Consider the following 26,858-nt stretch of genomic DNA (forward strand, 5'->3'; position numbering starts at 1 on the left):
CAATAGCAACAACAGTTGTGAATGCACCCTTTACATCTCCACACCACTCAACCATATCTTTACTACCAATAACTGAAGGAAGAGGAGAAGGAATTAATCCCTGTAAGTCTGGGAATATTCCATTCACCATTCACTAGTAAATCTTGCACCTTGAGGTGAATATTATTCTGCACTATAACATTATCACCTAAGCTTTGAATTAAATGGCTATCTCCATTCCAAGTATAAAACCACACTGAGATTTTACTTCCATTACCAACACTCCATCCTATATGATTTTTGAGATCCATCCATGCCCATTTTAATCCTGGCCAGATTGAAGATAACTTCCACTGAGTACACCACACTTTATTTTTATCTTGATATTTGGCTCTAAAATTTTTTGCCCAATCTGCTTCTGAATACAACAATTTCCACATCATTTTCATCAAGAGAGATTTATTAGTTACTATCAGTCTATTAATGCCCAGACCTCCTTCATTATAAGGAGTACACACCTTATTCCACTTTAAAGTATCATACTTCATTTCTTCACTATCACCTGTCCATAGAAAATTTCTTATAATTCTTTCACAAATCTTTATGATTGAGCTTAGACACTTATAGACTGACATATTATAAATGGGAATGCTGCATAGAACAGACTTAATAAGCACTAGCCTGTCATGAAAGGACAATAATTTACCTTTCCATGCTGCCAAATACTTTTGCATCATTTCCACCATTGGCCATATTGTATCACTTCTAGGTTTCCCTGGTTTTAGGATAACACCCAAATACTTGTCTGGAAAAGAAGTAAGTGCCATTTGAAGTAATTTTGAAATTTGAGATTTCCTTGCAGGTGTACAACCATCAACAAAACACTTACTGTTTTGTTTATTAATCAATTGGCCTGATCTGTCTTGGTAATTGTTGATTAAGCTGAGAAGAGAAATCAAACTTTTCTTTGAACCATTGGTGAAGATGAATACATCATCTGCAAAAAACAAATGAGTAGGATAGACCCCTTTTCTTATTACCATTGGCTGCAATTTTCTGGTTTCAACCAATTTAGTTAAACCTCTACTAAGAACTTCTTCCATCAAGACAAACAAAATAGGTGACAATGGATCACCTTGTTTTAGTCCCCTCTCCATTGAAAAAAATCCATGTGGCCCTCCATTAACCATGACTGACACTTTAGCTGGAGAAAATAGAACTTGAAGCCAAGAACACCAATCTTCTGAAAAAACATACTTTTGGAGAACTGAAAATAAGAATTTCCAATTAACGGAGTCATAAGCTTGTGAAATATCAAGCTTAAGGCCCACATTACCCCCCCCCCCCCCCCCCCTCTGGTATGCTTCATCTCATTGACTAGTTCTGAAGCTAACATTACTTGCTCATGAATATTTCTATCCTTAATGTAAGCATCTTGTTGAGTGGAAACCAATTTTGCCATTAAACTTCCCATTCTGGTTGCAATAATTTTTGTGAATACTTTAAAGCTGAAGTTACTTAGACCAATAGGTTTAAATTGATTTGGCTTCTTAGCATTTTGAGTCTTGGGCAGTAAAACTAAAAAATTAGAGTTAAGACCTTTTGGTATGTATTTTCTCCTCCAACAATATTGTATAGCTTCCACAAAGTCTTGTTGTATGATTTCCCAGCAAGATTTATAAAAAATACCTGAAAAACTGTCAGGCCCTGGAGCACCATCTGCATTCATCTCCCATACTGCTTTCTTGATTTCATTTGAATCAAGAACCATATATAGCTTGTTTTGGTCTTCATCATTTACCAACTGAGGAATTACTTCTAGTAAAGATTCATCAATGTTAACATCTTGAAACTGAAATATTTTATGAAATAAATCAACTAATATGTCAGCAATTTTATTTTGGTCAGCAACTAAATTACCCTCTTCATCCTCCAATTCACAAATCATATTTTTTGTTTGCCTCATTTTAATATTTGTATGGAAAAATTTAGTATTAGCAGACCCTTCCTTCACCCATTGAATTCTTGATTTCTGCTCATCATGATACTATGTTGAACTTCTCTAGAATTTAATTCATTTTGAGCCATCACCATATCAAAGAGAGCTGATTCATCTTGAGGATTTTCATCTGAAATGATCATTTTTTCCTTAACCAAAGATTCTGCTTCTTTAATTTTCTCATGAATATTACCAAAGACTTTCCAATTCCATTCTTTCAATGTTATTTTAAGTCTCTTAAGTTTCTGCATAAAGACATAAGCTGGATCTCCACTTATTGGTTATGCCCAACACTCATTGACCATCTTCATAAAGTCTCGGTGTTCTAACCACATTTTTTGAAACCTTAATGGAACATTTTTTGTCTTGGGAACATTAGCACATCCACCCATTAAAGGGGAATGATCTGACACCACTCTCACACCTACTTTGTAACCCCAGTCTTCATACATTTGAAGCCAACCCATATTAAAGAAAGCTCTATCTAAATTGCATAAGATTCTTTTACTGGCTTGTTGACAATTAGACCATGAATAGTCCAACCCAACCTTAGGAGCTTGTATGAGTTCACAATCATTTATACATTCATTGAAATCTAGCATTGATCTTATTGAAGGAGAATTACCACCATTTTTTCTTCCATTGTAAGTACTGCATTAAAATCTCCAATGATTAACCAAGGTTTATTTAATTCACTAATTAGCTTCATCTCAGACCATAGAAATATTCTCTGAACCAACTTAACATTAGCATGAACCCCAGAGACTAATACATTACCCACTTCCACTGTTATCATTTGACTTGTGATTGAAATAACTAAGGGAGTTGAAATAGAATTACTCCAAAACAACCATATATTACTTTTGTGATCTATTGTAGCATTATGAATGACCATGCTCCGCATACCAGGTAGATTTAACTTACTACAAAAAGAAGAAGAACATTTTATTTTTGGTTTTGCAATCCAAACTAGAGTGGGACTAAATTGCTTGACTAAATTAAACAACTTCTGTTGGGCCCTAGCTCTTCTAAGACCCCTAATATTCCAGTAGAAAACTTTCATGGTTTTGGATGGAGGTTTGAACCCCCTTTTCCAACATTTCTCCTACAGTTGTATTTGGTTGGTACTTGTTTATAAGATGTAACTGTAGAAATATTTTTAATTATTGGAGAAGAATTGCTTACTGCATTTACTGTAGAATCCACTTTCTTTTTCCCAGAAGAATTTACCATTGTAGTCCATGTTGTGAATTGCATTGGTTCTGTAGTAACTTTTCCTGTTCCTGCATCCACAAATTTAACTTCACTTTTTTCAAGTTCAGTTACTTCAGCTATTTGAATAAGTTTATGAGGTTCCATTTCTACCATTATGTCTTCATCAACACTTAATTCATCCTCTTCTTGTTGCTCCATTTGATTTAGAGCATTAAATCTACCACTATTCAGATTAACTACTTCAGGAGTAGAGTGAACATTAGGAGTTATAATACTTGAAACTATTGTATCGTCTACCATAGTATTGGGAACATAATTAGACTTACTGGCTTGCATCACTTCCTTTTCTGCTTCAGAAAGACAGATATCAAATGGAATAATAGGAGTTTTTGGTTTTTGTTGCTGAATAGGAATACTCCCAGGGGTAGATGAAAGTTTCTGAGCAGGAGGAATTCCATTTATGAGATTGTTGTTGACTAGAAGTATTGCCACTTCTAGGAGTTTGCAACTGACTAGAAGTATTGCCATTTTTAGGAATTTTTTGCTGACTAGAAGTATTTCCAGTTTGGATATGACTATGAGTATGAGTTTGCAGGAAATCCTACACTACACCCCTCATATGATTTCATTATTGATCAGCTCATTTTTAGGTTTACACTCTTAATTTTATTGATTAATTTTTGAATGTTCTTACAAGAAAGATAAAGAAGTCAAGAATGATCTCTACTCTGAACTTTTTCTCTCCTATTTACTTGTTTCTTACTCAAAAAGATCTCTCTCTCTTTTACAACTCGAATGACTATTTATAAGGAAATACATAGTGGATGACAGCTAATCTGTCCTTTATTTTCGGGTATGGTTTGCGACATTCTCGCAACCTTACAAATGTTAACTTCGCAAGCTCTCTAATTTTCGCAAGACTATCACATCTTTCTCATGTTCCTTACTGACGCCATTTCTGAAATTATTCTGCGACGTTATTGTGCTGTACCATTGATAATTTCGCCGAGACATAATTGTTGTGAGATTCTGATCCTACATCTTTCCTCTTCTCATATCTTCTCTGCAAAGTAGAGAATGATGTGAGAAATGACGCAACTGCTTATCTTTTCATATTCCACATTTATTACACGTACTCTCTCTTCCATTTATTTCTTGACACGTCTTCTGTAACCGCTACATTTCAACCGCTCACGTCTCTTCGTCTTAATGGTGTTTATTTCTTCGAGGAGTAAATTTTATTTATATACTCTTCTCCCTCCCTCTTTCCACTTTTCTTTTTACTTTCTCTTCTATTTTTATTCTCTCATCTCTGCAACTCTGTCATTCTTCTGCAAATTCTGCTGCTGTAATTTTTTCTTCCTTCAATGATTTTACTTTCTATACATTCCCATACTCTATATTCAAACATGGCTCCAAGTGGTCATAGATATGAGAAGAATCTACAAGATGTCCAAAAAGATCTTGCTAATAAAGGTCTTACACTCTCCCTCATTCCTGGTGTGAATTCCAAATCAATTCTTTCTGTCAAGCTTTTCTCCAATCAAAATTGTGATGATCAATCAATCATAATTTCGCTAGGTCAAATTCTCGCAGGTCTCCCTATTCCTCTTTATAACCCAAACATTCCTTTATTCTATGAAATTCTCGCTCATCCGGGATTTTCGCGAGCCATTTTCCAACTAAGTGGGGACTGCATCCGTCTGATGCTAGAGTTCGCTAATCGTGGTGCTGGTAGAGGATATCTTTACTCCAAAGAACTTAGGGATCCAAAATTCGCAGACCTAGAGATAGTTGCTGAGAAATATACAGTGGCGAATTTCTTTGAAAACTACGAACTTATCTCCATGAAGAAAGAGAATACTCGCTGAGGTATTCGATTAAGAAGAAAAGATAACATTGATGAAGCCAAAATTCTTATGCAAGATATTGACTGGCATTCTGGTAAAAACACAACTCCTCGCCAATCCAAAGATGACAAATGGTGTGTGTTTCCTTTAATGCTAAAGGGTCCTTACATTGCTGGATCAAATGTTCTTCCTGCGAATCTCGCTGCATATCAACCTTGGGTTTTCTCCTGGCCCGAGAAGGAGAAAGAGGTATGATTCTCCTCTTTAACTCATTTTATACTTCTTTATTGATTTTTACTATTCTGTTCTCTAACTCTTGCGATATTCTGCAGATCCAAAAACTAAAAGATAGTTATAATAGGACTGGGAAATCTAGTACTCTGTTAGCTCTTCGCTCATACACAGATGAGGTAAGAAATTTTCTTTTATGACTTTAAATAGTACTGTTACTTCCATGCTTCCGTTTCTTATTTCTATCTGTGTGTGAAGGTTATTGTTGAAGTAGAAGAATCTCTTGATGCTGCGAAGATTGGTGATAAAGGTAAAGGTACTCTTCGCAGGAAAAAATCAACTGGTCCTCCTCCAAAGAAAAGAAAAGTTCGTTCTCCTTATCCTTCAAATGTTCTTCCTAACGAAAGTTCTGAAAATGATAAGGATGATGAAGATAACGATGATCTTGCTGCAACTGAAGATTCTCCACCTGAATCTTCTATGGCTAAGCTTTCTGGCCTCTTTTATGATTCTCTACAAGGGATGGGAGATAGCCAATTTTCAAATACCTGCAAAGCTCTCGCTACCCTTTGTGATGTCCCTTTACTGGATGGTGATAACTTTCTTCGTGGAGTTTCTAGATCAGTGACTCCCGACTTCTTGCATTCTCTCAATAGTCTGGTATACTTTTATCTTTTTACTTTTTCATTATTATAACTCAAAAGCTCTTTCTATATTAATATTTTTTTATTTATTTTCGCAGGATGGAAAAGCTTCTTTTGCTGTTGCCTCAGATCTAGAGAGAAGACGCGAAAATCTTGAAAAGAAGAATCTTCAATTTCGCAGAAAGAATGAAGATTTGGAAGCTGAAGTTAAAAGTCTTCGCGAGAAAAATAGACAATTAGAAATTGATTCTTCCTCATATAAGAATAAAATTTCTAGTCTTCAACAAGCCAATAATCAGCTTTACGGTATGTTTCTTTTCTCTTTTCTCTTTATTCATTCATCCTGTTGTTTTATCTTATTTAAATGATCCTTTTTGCAGACATTTATGGTCTTTCTGATGAAGCTACCCTTCTTCTCATTTCCTAATGCCTTGGATAATGATACCCTTCTTGAACGTCTTAACAATTCCTTAAATAGCTTCTCAAATGATAGAATTTCATCTCTTTCTCTAAATGAACTTAGATCGAAATTTCGCCTCTTAGAAATTGATCATAGATCCAGTTTAGGCTTAGCCAACAGATTTAAGCGTCTCCTTATTGATTCCAAAGAGAAAACCAATGATTAAGAACCAAAATTAGCGGTCTCATAGATGATAAGGATCGTATCTCTGATCAAGGTGCCAAGGCTTTAGCGAAATTCCAAGAGGCTCTCCTTGAAGTTCAACTTGAGCGAGATGAAGCTAACCGCAAGAATATTGAACTCTGCGAAAGGGAAAATCAAATTCGTTCTCGTCTTCTCATAAGTAGTGAGGATGAATTTGTCTGGGCTGCGAAAATTTTAGATGATGCTAGAAAAGATTTAGGCGTAAATGTTAGTCTCCAAGTTGAACATACAGCCTTGATTAGAGACATGATTTCTGACAGAGAAGGTTGCTAATTGCTCTTCTTTACTAATCTTTTGCTTCTTATGAATTTTCATCAAGTTAATAATTGGTTGTCTTTTGTTCGCAGATTCTGAAAATAAATATCGTGAAAAGATTGAAGAACTTGAAGCTGAAAAGAGGAACTCGCAAAGAATCTTTCTTCTCGCAACGACAAGTATTCTAGATTGAAGAATCAAATCAAATCACTGTTGAGAATTTTAAGAATGACGCTATGCATTTTCGCAATCAAACCATCCAATGGTTTGTGATGATCATAATATCCCACATTCTGATTATCCTTGTCTTTTAGAAGAAATCCCACAGAATACTCCCAGTTTGATTATCTCTGATAGCGAAGCTGACGATGAAGATCTGATAGTGATGGAAGTTCTGATGGTGATAAGATTCTGACGCAGATGAAGAAGGAAACAAGTCTGGTGAAGATAATGAGGATTAACCAAGAAATAGTCTTTACTTCTTTCTTTGATTCTTTGTAATACTTGTACATTATTTCTTCTTCTTTGTATATTTGTGTTTCTTTCATTTTGACCTGCGAATGAAAACAATTCTTCTTTGCAATACATTAATCAATATAATATTAATTCTTGAATTTTTGAGTAAATCTCTCATATGGAGAAATAACATTTTCTAATTTCATACATTCCCATACTTGCCTCTGTTATTTGAATCCAAATGAGAGATTTCATAAACTTTTCTTATTGTATAATTTCGCAACCTTTTGCGAAGTGATTTTGTTTCTTTTCAAAATCTCATTCCTGTGTGGTCTTATTTTCCTTCCTAATTAAAGGTCTTATTATGCCACCTCTTGTCATTGCGACAAAATCGCAGGACGTCCTTGCATTTTCATGCAAAAACCCATTGATCTTGCCTTAACTTTTTTTTGTATTATGGCCTCTTCAGGAATGTTGCGACAATATGACAGGCCTAAATATTCTTGCGAAAATAAAGCCCCATGACATTGCCGTCTTGCGACGAAATCGCAGGACGTCTTCGCACTTTCATGCGAAAACCCATTGATCTCGTCTTATCTTTTCTTTTGTATTATTGCCTCTTCAGGATTGTTGCACAAATATGACAAGCCTTAATATCCTTGCGAATAAAAGCCTCATGACATTTGCGTCTTAAGACACTTATCAGCTCCCTAATGGAGGGTGCCGCCCTTATCTCCCCCTGGTTGCCCCTTCAAGGAGGCGTACTTCTACCATACAAGGTTAGCTCCTCCCATCCAGTCTTAACAACAACCAGTTGTTTTCGCAGCCTCTTATCCCTTTTACCTATAGGGCTTATGGTTACGAGACTGCACCCTAAGTGGGGTTTTCTTCAGGCCGAGTGCAGTATAAGCCAAGACTTGTCAAGAATGGCAAGGACGCTTCAAACGCCCCGGCACCTTGACTCAACCGTGTACCTCGGCGCCTTGATCAGATTCTGCACTCCTTGGGAGAGTCCTTATTACCTTAGTCGCCCAACCTAAGTCATATGCTTAAGTTGAGAATCCAAGGTGCCTCTCCCGGATGGGCTTCATTGACCCCAAATCTCCATGACTCAGGTTCCGGTGGCGGTGTAGCCTTTCCCTGATCATGCAATAGGTACCCCCTTATATGACGTACTTTAGGTCTTACATTTGCCTCTTGCGAAATTGTATTCGCGAACTAGGGTGTACGCCATAAAGGTTCGCCTCTTTCTCTTTTGTCATTCTTTCTGATTATTTTCTGTAAAATTCATTATCTCTGCGAGAGTCTCGCAATTCATATATTGTATCTGAATTTCGCAATCTCAATTTTGTTGTTCAATCAAATGTATTTTTGAGAATTTTACTTATTGCGAGATTATCGCAACAACTTAATCATTCATACATTTCTTGTTTTTATTACTTTTGCCTCCTCTGCTTCTTTATGATTTTCTGCTACTGCTTCCTTGGTAATGGTATGTTCATCCTTTTTATCCTGAGCTAGCATTAATTTGCAACATCTCTTCTCCTTTCTTTTCGATTGTATCCACCATCAACTCTCACTTCTTTGTACATCCTTGATTTTGTGTCGCCAGTTTTCCTTCTTGTTTGCTCTTCCTTCGCAAGATTCTATCTCAGTTTCGTAACATTTCTTTCCTTCAACCCAATCTCCCTTTATGATTCCTACACCATTGGGGTGAGGGAATTTGATGCATTGATGGAAAGTTGAAGCTACACCTAGAATCCCATGTAGCCAAGGTCGACCAATTAATGCATTGTAGGGTGATTCTACATCAACGACACAGAATGAGATTTCAGAAGATATTCCCTTCAATGGAATTTGCATAGTAACCTCCCCTTTAGGCTTGTTAGCAGTACCATTAAAACCATATATCTTATATGTTGATGGTATAAGATCATCATCTCTTCCACCCATGGTTTTATAAGTATGATAAAATAAGATGTTCACAGAGCTTCCAGTATCGACTAGATTCTATTGATTGCCCATGAATCTTCAGCTTCATCATCCTCATCTTCTTTGGTTTTGGATTAATTTCTAATTTTATTACCAATGGATTGTCATGCACCTCTTCTCCTTCGGGAATTTCTTCTGCGGTAAAAGAAATGATCTGTTTCTGCCATTCCTCTAGTCGCGAATTTTCGCAATATTCATAATTTCTCTTCCATTATTATCTCTTGCGAACACTCTACTTAAAACATTATCATGAAAATCTTCAATTGTCTTATATGAATGTACGATAGAGTGACAGAATAGATTTTTTGCTTTTGCACCAACTTCTATGAAGAATGTTTTTTTTTTTCATCGTATTCACTTTGTGATGTTCTGGCGGTGGTGGTAATGGTTGAGATTGCGGATGCCCTACCAGAAAGTCGTTTAGTTTTCCTTGATCTATCATTCTCAAAATAATTCTCTTTACATTTCTGCAATCGTTTGTGGTATGTCCATGAAAATGATGATAAGAACAAAATTCATGACTTCTGTGATTTGGGGGTTCCGTTCCCATGTTCCATGGTGTTGGTATATTCTCCATCAAATTATAGCTTCCCATATCTTCTCACACTTGCATTTAGAGGTGGCATCTTGATTTCTTCCCATATTACCTTGTGACCTCCTTGCCCTCTATTAAAGTTTGGTCTTTGACCTCCATAAGTTTCTTGCGGTTGATCGAGTCTTTGAATCTTGTTATTTCCTCCACGACTGTAGAAATTTCTTTCTCTTTCATACTCTTCTTGATCTCGGCTCCCCATAGCTACCAATTTCTGCTGATTGTTACTTGTCCTTTTCTTGTTGTACTTGCGAAGTATTCGCCACTGTTTATTAGCTTGGGTAATAAGCTTGCATTCGCTGTTTGTGAGCTGGTGTTCGCAACTGGATATGATTCCATTTCATTTTGTTTTTCCTCTAAAGCAATGTATTCTTCTTGAAGTTCTCGCAATTCAGTCATTGTAATCGTATTCTTGACTCTGAAAATTTGGACATACAACAGGTTTGTTGCAAACATAGCATTGATAAATGATAATATGAGATATCTCTCATCTACACGGCCAGCCATTTCGCTACACATAGTTCTCCATCTTTTAGTCAAGTGTTTCAAACTTTCCAATCCTTTGTTTTAATCCAAACACATCTTCTATACCAGGTCGTGAGGAATTATTACTTATATATGCTCCCAAGAATGTGGTCTGCAAATGATTGAAGGAGGTTATTGTATTCTTTGGTAAACCTTCAAACCATTTTAACGCTTCTCCTGTTAAGCTGGATGCGAAATATTTGCACAATACCGCATCATGATTTTCCCATTGTAACATGCACCTCACATAAGCTTTAATGTGTTGAATTGCACAAGTTGTTCCATCGAAAATGCTGGTTAATGCGGGCAAATTGCATTTCGGTGGTATTCCTCCTAATTGTACTTCCCTTGTAAATGGAGTTTTCGCAGCTTCTTCTATTGCTTCATCCAATTGTCTTCTACCTACTTCTCCTCTGTTATTTAGCATTCCTCTCATTTCTTCTAATTCTTTCAAGATTTGTTTATTTACACCTGAATCTTGACCCATTGGTCTCTTTAATTTTGCTTCTTCTCTTCTTCTGCGTTCACGTCTATCTTCTCTTGCGAAATTTGTATCTCTTCTTCATTATCCTCATCTCGTCTTCTTCTGCGATTCTCTTCCTCATCCCTATCTTGAATTCGCAAATGATGATGTCGTTCATTTTCCCCTCCATAATTTTGTTCATTTCTTATCAACTCAATTCGCTGTCTTTCAGCCATTCTCTTCACTCTATCATACTCCTCATTGAGATTATCATTATTCCGGTTTTGTATACGCCTTCTTTATCGATTGTCATGATTGTTCTGGCGAATTGTCTCCTGAAGCTCTTGCTCTTCCATTTCCGCTCTCAACCTTTCACGTTCGCAGATTAAACGTGCTTGTTCAGCATTATGTCTTTCAATTTCTTCTTCGATTTTCTGTTGATTTCTTTGATTTTCTCTCACATGTAAAATTCTTCTTCCCTCCTCTTGATTTCTTTCGCCATCTTGGTTATTTTGTCTCTGAATTTGCCCGTTCTCTTGGTTTCCTCCAATTTTCCCATCATCAAAAGTTTCATTTTGTGGAATGTAACGATCATCAGTTCTTTCTCTATTTTCACGATACTCTTCATTAGGATTTGATATTTCTTCTTGAATATTGTTTCCAGTATTGATCGTGGGTGAATTTTGCCTCATTTCTCTTCTAGTCGATCTGGAATATGATTTTGTAATACTTCTCGATCTTCTATTCTGCAATCTGATATTCTCCATCCTTAATTCGTGATTTTGCCTTGTCAAATTCGCACGTTCTTCTGCCTCGGCTCTTCTTTCTTCATGTATTGTTCGTCTCAATGTTTCTAATGCTCCAATTTCCTCATTCCCATGAATTATTCCTTCATCTGCTTCTTGATTTCTCTCTTCCTGTCTATAATTTCTATTTTGTTGCTCTTCTTCTATTTCCTCTGCTGAATTTGATCGCCAAGTGTGTACGCTCACTCTGTCATAATCTGTATTCCTCTATTGAACTAACGTTTGTTGAATTGGCGATTGAATTAAATTTTCTCTATTATTTCTCATTCTAGTAGATTATCCCATTTCACTTCTTTCTCTTCCAGCAATTCTCTTGCTTCTTCAAATAGTAGTCGGTTGTTCAGATGTATTTCTTCTTCTAGCCATTTCTTCAATGCTAACAGTATTGCAAGAAATTATGAAAAATTCTTAATCAATCACTTTAAATTTTCACGAATCTCAATATCAATCTTTAGATTTCTCTAGAATAATCTTCAACTCGTTCCTGTTTCTAGCGCCATTATGTAGTTGCAGGAAATCCTACACTACATCCCTCATATGATTTCATTGTTGATCAGCTCATTTTTAGGTTTATACTCTTAATTTTATTGATTAATTTTTGAATGTTCTTACAAGAAAGATAAAGAAGTCAAGAATGATCTCTACTCTGAACTTTCTCTCTCCTATTTACTTGTTTCTTACTCAAAAAGATCTCTCTCTCTTTTACAACTCGAATGATTATTTATAAGGAAATACATAGTGGATGACAGCTAATCTGTCCTTTATTTTCGGATATGGTTTGCGACATTCTCGCAACCTTACAAATGTTAACTTCGCAAGCTCTCTAATTTTCGCAAGACTATCACATCTTTCTCATGTTCCTTACTGACGTCGTTTCTGAAATTATTCTGTGATGCTATTATGTTGTACCATTGATAATTTCGCTGAGACATAATTGTTGCGAGATTCTGATCCTACATATGAGCTTCACCAGTTGTATGATTCTTACTTTTCTCCACTCTGCATTCAGTAATCAAATGACTCAAGATTTTACATGTATGACAAAACTTTGGACAATCTGGAATGGAAATATTTTGAAAGAAACCTCCAAATTTTGTACCAATCCATATTTTGTTTGGAATGTGTTTAGCAAAATCCACATCAACCAGAACATTTGAATAATAACCCACTTCACATTTCTCTGTAGCAGCATCCAACTTCACAGGATTACCAAATTCCTTACATATCTTAAAGAGAATTTTCTCAGTCCAAAATTCTAGACCTAAACCTGGAAATCTTACCCAAAGCATAGCTCTAGAGGTTCTTTGATTTTCTGGACGAAAATTAGAGATCCAATTTCTTACCTGAAGAATTTGATTTGTAACCTCCCATATACCTTCATTGATGTACTGACGATCCTCTGTATTTTCCAACTTAATAGTGAAGAATCCCCTTCCTAATGGAATTAATTTACGTTCACCTTTTAGCTTCCATTGATTACGCAGAATAATAAAAACATCAACAAACTTGATTTGTTGTAGATTTAATCTTCCAATCAAAGAAAATCTCCACGGATTTAAGGTTTCTTCAAATGAATCATCAGGCAATTCTATGGATGGAAATGTCTGAGAATTTTTTTCATTACCTGAACTTGACATATTGACCTTATTTATTTCTACTTTAGTGATTTTTTGATCAAGATCCATGAAACCACCTGAATTAATAACAAATAAACATGAATTAGATGATTAAATTCAAGATCGATCTGTGTTTTTCACCTGAAACTAATGAATCTGGACGCAGAAAACGAAAAACTTGAGATGAGAATTTCGCGGAGTTAATCACCCGAGTCGCAGAGCTCAACTCGCCCGAGTGTAGATGGTGGATTTTCGATAAAGGCTAAATTCGTAAACTCATAATCATACGAAACTCTGATTCAGCATTCAGACGTGAGTATCGAGACACGAGTCTCTCATCGAATTCTCAACAGAGAGTACTTTCTCTCAGAGTACATGTAGATATGAAGTCTCACGACTGGACAACGGCATATCTCATGAATACTGAATACTTTCACTGATTATTTCTATATAGCATCACGTGATGGACGGTTCCTAGACAACTTGCTCTGCTAGTATAAAGCGATAACGTCTTCAGGAACAAACAACAAGTTTACCCTGACTATATAAAAGATATGACTTACCTACAAGATCATATCGGGATGATTAATGCTTCTAGACAGCTTGCTCTACAGTATGGAGCCACAAAGTTAATTATTCCTAATTGCTCCTATTCCATGGTCGAATCCACGACTTGTCCCATGGAATGGCGATAACAATTGTTCTGATTCTATGATCGAATCCACGGCTTGATCTCATAGAATAACAATAACTATATTATCTCATTACTCCGATTTCATGATCGAATCCACAACTGGTCTCATAAATGGTAATAGATAAATCTTAATTACTCTGATTCTATGGTCGAATCTACGATCCCATGGAATGGTAATGCTCACTTTATTATTCTGAATTCGTAGTCGAATCCTCAGCTGATCCTATGAATTAATAATAAACATCTTATTGCTCAGTTTTATGAATTATTCTCCATCGAATTCCACAATTAGTAATAAATAATCAACAACCGGGCGTCTGAGCTACCTCTAAGTAAGCCCCGATTCAAATGGTAAAAGTGTATTCAACGATGATACACTAACAGTCACCGCACGAACGAGTATTTCAAAAATACAATGAAACGATGAACCTATGCAAAATATAGAAGAAAATAATAAATAATTAAAATATTTACCAGGGTGCTGGGAGCACGGACACACGACCAACCGACCGTGTCGTGGTCAATCCCACGCCAGTTTTATATTTTAATGCATTTTTATTATTTTTCATGATTTGATGAAAATTCTCTCATTTTATCGAATTTCCTTCGTCTCAAGAAACTCCTCGGTTTCATGGTACTTCCATAAATCCATAAAAAATAATATAAAATTAAGGAAAGGAGTGTGGGGCGTGACCATTGGCCAACCGGCCATGCCTTGGTCCCAACCGGCCCCACACCCACGGTTCCTTATTATTTTATTATTATTATTTCTCTAATTTCATGAAAAAACTCCTTGATTTCATGGTATTTTTTCATAAATCATCAAATAATAATAAAATAATAAAAATTATGAAAACTTGTGGGACCGGGCCTTGGCCGGCCGGCCATGCCCTAGCCGGTCCCACACACCCCTTTGTTTTATTATTTTATTATTAGTTTTCCTTGAATTCATCAAATTCCTTGATTTCATGGTATTTCTCTCAAATTAGGAAAAATTCCCTCAAATCATCAAAAATACTTAAAAAATATTAAAAAATTATGAAAACTCGTGGGACCGGGCCCAAGCCGGCCGACCATGACTCCACGGTCCCACACACCCTTGTTTTTATTATTTTAATATTTTTTGCTTCCCTGAACTCATGAAAACTCCTTCAGTTCATGGAAACTCCCTAAATTCATCAAATTTCTCAAAATTCATGAATTTTTCATAAAATCATTATAAAATTAGGGAAACTTGTTGGACCGTGCCCTGGCCGGCCAGTCATGCCTTCCACGGTCCCACACGCCCTTGTTTTATTATTTTAATATCTTTTTCTTCCTTGAACTCATGAAAACTCCTTCGATTCATGGAAACTCCCAAAATTCATCAAATTTCTCAAAATTCATGAATTTTTCATAAAATCATCAAAATATTATAAAATTAAGGAAAAGGCACCACAGGACCGTGGTCACGACCGGCCGACCATGCCTTGACCACGGCGGTCCCACGCCTCCTCATTCATTATTTTATAATTATTTTTCATCATCTCATGGTGTTTTTCCTCAGTTTCGTCAAAACCCTAATTTTGGCATATTTTCTCGAATGGATGCTCAATTGCACGCCAGAAAGTATCAAAATTCTCAGGACTGAGATGCGGATGCCTTGGGGACACGAGCACGCTATCTTTACCGACCAAGTTTGGCTATTTGGCTCACGGAAGACGGTCCCATCAATTTTCACAGTTTTGACCTAATTTGTACAATTGCTCGTATTAGGTCCAAAACTCTCCCAAACACTTTGGATTTTCATGAAGTGATCGTCAGGCGGTCACGGGATAAACCAGGGACGGTTTCATGGCTCCATGGTCGGTTCATCGCCTCGTCATAATTAATTAGGTTTTCTCACCTAAGGCTCAGACGAGCATTTTTTGAATAAATGATTAAACCAGCATTTAATCATTCTTCCACCAAAAAATCGTCAACTCTTCAGGAGTTCTTCGCATTTGATCGCGTGAGCATATGGACACTACATGGTTGATCCACGGTCCCATGTAGTCGCTCCCTCCTTCGTCCCATGGTTGAAATTCTGACGAACCATGAATTGATCAACAATTGATCAAATTAGGGTTTCTGAATCCAAGGATCATCATTCCAGATTCTAACCTTAATAATTTTATGACGACCTCATGGTCATTAATTTTTTTAATCATGCTCGGTTCAACGACCAGTATTCTAATTAATACTTTTGGTATGCTGCCAATAATCCATCAGACGAGCAACACATGCTCAGACGATCAAATATTCAACAATTCATCACATGAGCAGCACTTGCTCAGATGAGGAATATTTGCTCAATATTGGTTCAACAATCAATATTCAACGATCCATCGAATGAGCAATACTTGCTCACTTCATCGTAAGAACTATACCTCTGTCTCATGATATGTTCAATTCATGAGTTTCAGAACATCATGTTCAACTCAAACGACTACATGGACTCATCGTACCATCAAACCACGAAGTCATCAGTTGACTAACAAACCACGAGACATCAATCGTGTCACTTGGGGGGATATCACTTAGGGTTTTGGTCTGGCGGTCTACGGCACGTGTGTACAAACACACGATGGAATGTGAGCAAGTCGTGCAATCAGTTGAAGGAATTCACGAGGTAGTGGGTGGAAAATCGACCAAGTCTCCACACGTTGAGCAACTGGTTTCAAACACGATCTCCACTTCCCCACTCCTTGATTCCATCAACTGTCGCACTTCATGGAATCATGGTGTCTACAATTTCAGCAATATAAATCAGTCTCTGAATCATGATTGAATCATCGTCAGTATCATCAATCTCACGTCAAACTGACAACACGAGATCATCAACTCATCAACTACTCTCAATTGGGCAATTTCAATCACTCAGAGCTTATCGTATTTGGAATTCACACACCCACAATCTTTGATTATCATTGGTTCCACACATTTCTCAGCTTCTCTCCTACAGATCAACCCATCCTGTCTTGTGACCGAATTCATTCTGGAACGGTCATTTTCTTGATTTAGGCCGGAGTACTACAGATTGATCTCTCGAATCTAAAGCACCCCTTTGCAGCGGTGCATCTGTATGAGGTTTAACATTTCGCTCGGTCCGAGGAGTCTCCTCCGTAAGGTCGTCTCCTCAATTCCTTAAAAACCAGCAAATAGTTTTTCCCCATCTACAGATTGGCGACCACAGTGGGAGATCATTCTCTCGGTTGCAATCTCACAATCTCACAAGATGGTTGGTCTTAGGACTAATTCAACTAATTCAGATCAGAATATTTCAAACGACAAAATTCCTCATGTTACACCTGGCGGCATGGAAGGCAGAGGGGTCCCGACTTTGGCAGAGTTGGCTCAAATCCTAGAGGTCCATACCAGGAACATGGACCTGATGAAGGAGACGATAAACCACATCCTCGACTTTCTCATCAAATTAACATCCGAGTTAGGCGGTACCTCCGCTCCAGAAGTCTCAACACCGGTGACTGAAGCGTCATCTGACCCTCGAATCAACAGCTTCACCACATACGAGAATCCGGTGGAACAAGAGGTCACACATTTGATCGAAAATCTATGTGAACTCCTGCACTTCTCCAGGGATCAGCGCACAGACACATTTTCAGCACTCAACCAGATATCATCCAGCGTGCAAATAACGCCACCAACACCATCAGTTGAAGAAGTCTCCCTAGTGCCTGAGCATTCGATCGACAACATCTCTTTTGGAGAAGAAGATCGCATGACGGATGAAGGACACAATCGAGCATTGTATGTCACTAGTTTCATCAAAGGCACCGAATTTAGAAGAGATCTTGTTGACACCGGTGCTTCTACCAACATTGTCACCATGAAGACTCTCAGGATGGCCAGGTTCCCACAAGGTAAAATCGTTCGCTATCGCATCCTAATGACAGGATTTGAAGGAAGTCAAAGCCATACATATGGATATGCATACATAGACTTGAGGGTGGGGCCGATTCGATCGAAAGCGAAGTTTCATGTGATCGAGCAAGAACCTGACTACCATATAATACTGGGACGCCCATGGCTCCATGATAATAAGGTGGTTCCTTCAACATACCCCCAATGCATGAAGGCCCTGCTCGACAACAAGATCGTTCGCATTCCGATTTCATCATCTCCTTATGCTCCCGTCTATGATACTGAGTTCCTTGAATCTCAAAAAGGCATCCCGGAACCGCCAAGCAGGATTCACAGTACTCCACTTCCAAGCTGGAAGACTATCGAGAAGGCTGATAACGATCTGTCATCCTCAGCTGCTAAAGTGATCAAGTCACCTACTACACTGACTAAACGCCATAATGATCAAGTCTCAACTCCAGGGACAAACTTCACTACCGATCGAGACGTAGAAGGGAGAGTCGTTTATCGCCGACAAAAAGATTAGCAATTAATCGGGGAGAACAATAAAAAGTCTCCCCACCATGAAGAATCATGTCAGAGTGAGCAATCACTTGAAGAAGTCCAAGATGCCCCACAACAACTAAAGGACGACACTGAATCTACCACTGACGATCTTGAAACAATCAACATTGGGGTTGAAGACGACCCAAGGCCAATCCTGATCATTTCAGCGCTATCACCAGAGGAGCGGACCGAGCTGGTGAAATTATTAAAAGAATATCAAGATGTCTTCGCCTGGACGTACGAAGAAATGCCGGGTCTGGATGACAAACTCGTCACCTATCACCTGCACATCGTCCCTGGTTCCAAAGCTGTCAAACAACCGCCCAGACAATTTAGACACGAAGTCGAGGAGCAAATCAAGGTCGAAATCCAGAAATTGTTGGCAGCAGGGTTCATCAAACCTATTCTTCATCCAACGTGGCTAGCAAATGTGGTACCTGTTAAGAAGAAAAATGGTCAAATCAGATGTTGTGTCGACTTCAGGAACTTGAATAAATGTTGTCCGAAGGATGATTTCCCTCTACCCAACATTGACATGCTTGTCGATGCAACCAGCGGTCACGGTATGTTCTCATTCATGGACGGCTATAGTGGGTACAACCAGATCAAGATGTATGAACATGACGCCAACAAGACTGCGTTCCGTACTCCCATTGGGAATTTTCACTACACCGTGATGCCCTTTGGATTAAAGAATGCTGGTGCCACCTATCAACGAGCCATGACTGCCATATTCCATGACATGATGCACAAGCAAGTAGAAGACTATGTTGATGATGTGGTGGTAAAATTGAAGACTCGAGCATCTCATTTCGAAGTTCTAAGGCAGGTGTTCGAAAGGTGCAGAGAATACAAATTAAAAATGAATCCTTTAAAGTGCGCATTCGTAGTTTCTTCCGGAAAATTCTTAGGATTCCTGGTCACGGCTGAAGGGATCAAAGTCGACCCCGACAAGGCAAAGTCTATTACCACCATGCATCCTCCATGTACCGTGAAGGAACTACAGAGCTTTATGGGCAATGGTAAATTATATTCGACGCTTCATTCCTGGATTAGCTCAACTCATTGCTTCGTTCACGCCTCTGCTGAAGAAAGGAGCAAGCTTCACCTGGACAGCTGTTCAACAAGAAGCTTTCCATAAAATACAACAGATATTATTGTCACCGGCCGTCATGAGGTCTCCAGTGCAGGGACGAGCTCTTATTCTTTACACAACCTCCAGTGACGTCGCCATCGGCGCACTCCTCGCTCAGGAAGATGACGAAGGCGTCGAACGACCGATTTAGTACTTCAGACGCACAATGAGAGATGCTCAACTCTGATACCCAAAGTCCGAAAGGGCATGCCTTGCATTGGTACATGCAATCCAGAAGTTCAGACATTACTTACTATCTAACAGGGTCGTACTCTTCTCCAAAGCTGATCTCATAAAGTTCTTGCTATCAAAGCCAGCCTTGATAGGAAGACCGGCGAAGTGGCTACTCCAGATGTCAGAATTTGACATAGCTTGCACACCACCTAAAGCCATCAAAGTTCAAGCGGTCGCAGACTTGCTCGCTGCTTTTCCAGGGGAAGACACAACAACACTACATGAAGAAGTACACGGCGAATTCCCAGACATCTTAGTCATCAAGGAAGAAACATGGCTTCTATACTTTGATGGATCTGCCACCCCTAGTAGTGACACCGGAGGAGCGGGCATAGTGTTGGTGTCTCTATCTGGTGAAGTTTTCTCACATTCGTTCAAGTTGGAGTTCCACTGCACCAACAACTCAGCGGAATATGAAGCCTTCCTATTAGGATTATCCTTGGCCAAGCAAGCAGGAGCAACACACCTCGAGATAAGGGGAGATTCAAAATTATTGGTCAACCAGATGAATGGAACGTATTCTCTCAAAGAAATCACACTTGCTCCATCCAGAACCGAAGCTCAACGACTTTTGACCTATTTTGCTGACGCAACGATCGTCCATACTGTACGGACGAACAACAGGCATGCTGATTGCCTAACAACTCTCGCCTCCAAGATGCAATTCGAAGGAGCACATAAAGCGATCACTGTACAAAGACGTACGGTATCATCAATTTGGCTCACTCAGATCGAAGACATTCCAGCGAACGATTGGCGAGCACCCATCATTCATGAATTGAGCAGCTCTATTTCAAAAGGCCAAGTCAGCCTCAGGGAATTGAAAAACTACTTCTTGCTTCATGGAGGGCTGATTAAGATTTTTGATGGGGTTGTAGTAAATAGGATTCGTTTCAGACTTGTGAAGGAAATGGAATTTTTAGATTTAAAAAAAAATATATATACAAAAATATTAACAATGGGCGAGAGGTACTGGGACTATGGATTTGGCCGAATTCACTACACAGGGTTCATTCATAAATTCTTTCACAATTTAAAACTCAATAAAATTAACATGGACTCTGATTTTGCCAAGATAGATTCTCAAAACATCGATTGTAAGTCCTAAGCATGATGTATCAAAACACCTAAGCTAAGCATACATCATCAAATTAAATAACAACCAATTAATTCAAATCATATTTCAATTTTAAATTAATGCAAAAGTCATAAAAAAGAATAAAATAAATTTACCCGTGTATGAAATTCACCTTCCTCCGTCGTCCCAGTGTTGGGTTTAGCTCATCATGATAAAAACACGCTCAAAATATTTATTTATTGCTCAAATGGTGTTTACAATGAAGAGAAGAAGAGAAAATGGTGTAAACAGCTAATGTGCGACCCACATGAAGCGTCACAAAAGAACGATAAAAGAGAAGTGTTATTGTCGTTGTGGTTCTAAGACCCACACCTACGACCCACGCCTGTGAGTATGTTTCACTGTTGATAAACGACTGTCCCTGCGAGTCTGTTCTTCGTGTTCTTGGTGTTCTTCATCATCAGCAGGAGCAGAAACAGAGTTTATCAACTCTTGATTTCTCGCTCCCGAGCTCTCCTATCGACCCCAAACTCTCGACACCCTTCCTTGTACCTGGAGAAACTTATTTATACTCAACAGGGCCCTCGAATCTCTCCATAACTTCAAAATATTTGCCATGACTCGGCAGTAAAGAGAAAATATTCTTGGATTGTTTTCTTTCCTTTCTTGCCTACTCACGCTGTCAACCAGTGTTTACACGCTCCAAACATGCTCCCAGATCATCAAGGAATGTGTCAAGACGTTGCAAACGCATGCCATCTTCCATACAACATCGACACAATCCTGAGTATCTTTTCTCAACCACGTATTCCCTGATTTCTTTAAACCTAGAATCAAGCCCAACTGGATCGATTCTAACAACCAAAATAGCTTCCCATATCCATATCACGTCTACCCAACAAGAATCAGAGGTTTATTCTACCTCTAACCCCTCCAAATATCCGATTGAAATCTGCCAGGGAAGAAAAAAAAATTCCCGCCAAAACTGAAATTTGAATTTGAGAAGAAGGACACCCCTTATCCAGTGGTCGCCCCTTATCCGCTGCTGGAGTCTGAATAACACATGTCCCTTGGGGTGTCTTTAGTAATTTTTCTAGGGTGTTTCCAACATTTTTTCTGGGTTCCTCCGGTGCTGCGGTGCCTTTAGTACTTTGTCCTGGGGTGTAAAACACTACTTTTCGAGCCCATTTCGCCGCAAGGACTTATTTCTCTAAAATTTCCTACAAAGACATAAAATAACACAATAAATACAAAATCGAGCACTAACAATACATACAAATGTGACATATTAGACACATAAATGCGTCTATCAAGGGATATACTATCGAAACCCTGATGGATCTCTATCACGATGTCTTGGGAGCGACGAAGCGGAAGAAAAACTCAAACGCATACATGAGGAAGTTTGTGGGCAAACGTTAGTGGTAACACTTTACAGAAAGCTTCAAAGAATGGGGCACTACTGGCCATCCATGGAGACTCAATCGAGAGATTTACAAGGATCTTGTCCTGATTGCCAAACACCTCCTCATCACTTGGAGGTTTTGACGATCCACCACACTGGGGAATGGAGGGAGCCTTACATCAAATACCTTCGGGACAATGAACTACCACTGGAAAAGAAGCAAGCAGTCAAACTCATTCAGAAAGCTAAGAGATTTGTCCATCTCGATGGGATCTTATACCGCAAAAGCTTTGGTGGAAATTTACTAAGGTGCTTAGCCGAACATGAAATCCCTACAATCCTGAAGGAAGTACATGATGGAGAACATCAAGGAAAGAAGAAACTATTTCTTCAAATTCATGAGAAATATTATTGGCCAACCATGGAAGATGATGCAGCCGCACACGTTCAAAGGTGTCACCAATGCCAAACTCATGGTAATCTCATCCACACTCCTTGTAAATAGGTGATTGTAAAGAGGTGATTGATTTCTGGAATACTAAAGAAAGAGAACCTTCTTCAACACTAACACCAAAACTATTTCATCTTGTGAGAAATAAACTTGGCAACCAAAACTTGATCACTATCCAGAAAGTACTTCGCCAAATAACAGTAAATGATAAAAGGTTTACGAGATAGCACACCAGAACTTCATCCCAAACTTGTCCAAGAAACTTGAACAACATGCACTGTGCTTTCTCCAAGTAGTATGCGATAAAATCGCTTTCTACACCAAACAGTAGAATTGTACCTAAACTCATAGAGTGCCCAAACGATACCTTGTTCCTCTCAAACGGGTCTTCACCTCCGAATTGGAACGTATCAACACCAAAAGACCAACCTATTTTTCAAAACGGTCTTGCACTTCAAACCACTTCGATGATCCCTGATACACTGCCAAAATCCTCCGCCCAAACATCATCGAAACAAACGTCACAATCTACTTAGCATCTCTCTCTGAAACAGTAGCAAAGATGCCCTAAACACCCAAATGGATGTCACTACACGTATCATATATACGTAGCATAATGATACCCAAACCTATATCCACGTCCCTCTCCAAAGGTACACGCCCTTTGAAGCTACAACGCTCACAGAAACACAACTAAATAAACCTTTATTCAATCATATGCCTAAGATGCATATTCCATAACTTGTGTTAACAAAATTGTTTCTCATTAAATATCAAGAAACTATAGCTCCACCACAACTGAAATCCTCGTATACGAAATCCAAAACATACCACGTCTCATCAAACGATCATCACACTTCAACTTACTTGTAACCAACGCGCAACAAGTACTCCAAACGAAATTAAACTCTTCGAAACTGAAACATGTTGATCCTTGAAAAAAGTCAACAATTCTCAAAACAAAATCTTCAAAAAGATCTCACCAAAACTTCACTTCCTTATTCAATTGAATACATAACATCTTCGAGTCTAACTTCCACTTAACATCCTTCGACTTCTTAGGTCAAAAAATTAGTAACATGATCAAACTGATGACAACCGATATCAAACTTGCACCCTTCGTACCGAAATAACGATAAGAATTTGACACACTAAAAATTGTCATCTTTACTTCAACCAACATACAAACTGAAACTTGTATCTCAACCACAATACTCTTGATTTTTCAAAACATGATTTGCGAAGCAAACACACCCAAACGAAAACAACTTGGTCTTCCAAAATAGTCCACAAGAGCCTCATAGGAAACGAATTAAAAAACACAATCAATTAACGAAAATATGGTTACACAAATACTTACTTGGAGCTATGCAGAATGCATAGGGTTATACGATTCAAGAAGTATAACATCAAATTCTTCAAATGTGGAGCACCACCAAAACGAATGCGGAAAATATCAAATAATCCCATTCTTCACAAAACGCTTTAACTCGCTTCATACCCAAAATTGATAACATCAAACCCTTCAAACCCGAATGCTTGATAACATCAAACTATGCATCTTCGAATATTTGATAACCAAATCCTTCATACTTTAATACTTGAAAACATCAAATCCTTCGAAACCAAAAAAATCTGCTACACACAGAAAACCGAAACATCCTCACTTCTAAGTTCGATCGTCTCCATGCTCACCGCACCACTTGTTGTGGGAGATATCCAAACTAACCGCACCACTTGTTAGGGAAATCCAAATAGAATTAACCCACAAGACACTAAATCTTTGGATCGACGTAGAATGAAAGATAGACGATGCAAACACATATTATAAGCAATAAATAAAGCACATAATACTTAACGTGGTTCGGCAATTTTCCTACATCCACCAAAACGGTTACGACTTCTTCATTATTATGGAACCACTAAATAGAGAATTACACACTTAACGGTTGACGAATCAATCAACAAACTACGATCCAACATTGTGTTGATCATAAACCATAAAATAACTCTCTTGGACAAAACGCTCCATAAACCCAAACAATGTCTAACCAAACAAGATAATACTTATCTCACATAACCGAGATGATCTCCTTCTAAACGATGTCTTTTCCAATACCAACGATGATCTTCCACCATCAACGAACAAGGCGATCTTCTCTTCACTAAAATTCCACCCCAAGAGGTGGGATGGAATCCCTAAATACTTTAGAGAACTACATTGTGTATTCTCTAACTCTCTAGAAAACCACTGAATTCCATGTCTAAACACATAGCCTAGACCTCCTTATATAGGAGTCACAAACTTGATTCCCAAGTATTAGTCTCCTTGGAAAAGGAAACTCTACCTAACTAGGAAACCTATTGTTATTTAGGTAACCTATCCAAATATGGAAATCAACCTAAACTAGGAAACCTTGTGTTTCTCTACACAAAGGATTTCTAGTATGTTCCATAACTTTCCGGAACCTTCCAAAATACCGACAATTATCTAACAACTTGAACGGTACCAAAGACCAATGTTCAAGTGTCAATCAATATAAATCAACAACCAAAGGTTGGATATTTTAATTGATTGATCTTAACGCATAACCTGTGATATTTCAATTATATAACAAAATATAATACGGAAAATAAATAACACAAACACCATAATTTTGTTAACGAGGAAACCGCAAATGCAAAGAAACCCCGGGACCTAGTCCAGATTGAACACCATATTGTATTAAGCTGCTACAGACACTAGCCTACTACCAATTAACTTCGGATTGTATTGTAGTTGAACCCTAATCAATCTCACACTGATTCAAGGTACAGTTGCGCTCCTTACGTCTCTGATCCCAGCAGGATACTACGCACTTGATTCCCTTAGCTGATCTCACCCACAACTAAGAGTTGCTACTGTGACGCCATGCTTAGCTAAAAGGATTACATTCTAATTGAAACATCAAATCCAGATTATGGATTTTAAGAATTATAATAACATAAAATGCTAATAACAAAACCCCAAACTCTCTGGTATTATATAAATGAAAGTTTCTCGAATGATATGTATATAATAATGTGTTGTTTATAGAGAAAGAGTACATATATAAAAGATAAATAAACTTCTTCCCTTCGCTAAAACTGTAAGCTACAAAAACGGATATCTTCACGTGCACCATTTCTTCTGATTACTGAAACTGAAGTGGGAACGAGTGAGCACATCATACCAAAGGGGTGCCCAAAGGAAATGTATAACTCTCAAGTAATCACTAACGTACTACTAAAAGATTGAATAATTAAAGTACAACAATAAAGGAAAAACAGTTGTCTCGTCCATTCACAAATCTAAACGTAATACCGAAATACGACATTCAAGAAAGAAATAGGAAGATAACATTTCATAGCATGGTCAACATACGGTAATCAAGTATGATATGCATATGAATAATTTCCAAGAAAATATATAATATAATACCGATACGACCTCTCGCGCTATATAGGTAATATTCAACGGCATGCCACCTAATCTTGACAGAATTTAATTTATAAAATAAAAAGTAATAATATCGTCACGACCTCTCGTGTTAATAGACTATTTAAGCAACGACCTCTCGTCTATTAAGTGCTTAGCGAGGATCTGTGGGGTTACACAGTCACTCATCGCGGGGAAACAATACAACGCATATCACACAACATACCCAACCAATCTCACACAGGCATGCTCAACAAGAAGTAACTGTACATCATGCTCGCAGATAAAAAGGAAGCTCAATGATTACAAGAGGGTTACAAGAGTTCCCACCTGATTTGATAACAAGCCATCGCCTATCTCGAGATCCACGATCCACTGGTTCATCCTTTAAATCGATCGTTGTTAATAAAGATTAACTGTTAATCACACAATAACTCTAAGAATCTAGCCAAAATGGCTCAAACAAGTATCATACAAGTCCATCTAATGGTTCTAAGCCCATTTATGACTTTACACCTTTTTCATTATCTATCTTTAGCATACCTAAGGTTTACTAATTCAATTAGGTTGGTTCTATAGTCCACTAGCTAAGTCTTATGAATATCTACAACTTTGTAGAAGAAGTCGAAGGCTAATTCGGACCATAAGGGTCCAAACATCAATTTAGA

The 26,858-nt window shown here is 38.0% G+C and overlaps 1 protein-coding gene across 1 annotated transcript; it reads right to left on the minus strand.

Annotated features, from left to right (window-relative positions):
• Positions 1–12,624: 12,624 nt before the first annotated feature.
• LOC113279402 lies at positions 12,625–13,308 on the minus strand. Its single transcript, XM_026528092.1, has one exon. It carries the CDS (start codon positions 13,306–13,308, stop codon positions 12,625–12,627), a length of 684 nt encoding a protein of 227 aa, XP_026383877.1.
• Positions 13,309–26,858: the final 13,550 nt, after the last annotated feature.

The sequence above is a fragment of the Papaver somniferum genome, chromosome 5, assembly GCF_003573695.1.
Source record: "Papaver somniferum cultivar HN1 chromosome 5, ASM357369v1, whole genome shotgun sequence".
NCBI lineage: Eukaryota > Viridiplantae > Streptophyta > Magnoliopsida > Ranunculales > Papaveraceae > Papaver > Papaver somniferum.

Coding starts and splice junctions, on each gene's coding strand:
- LOC113279402 (XM_026528092.1), bottom strand. CDS start 13,308: ATGTCAAGTTCAGGTAATGAAAAAAATTCTCAGACATTTCCATCCATA.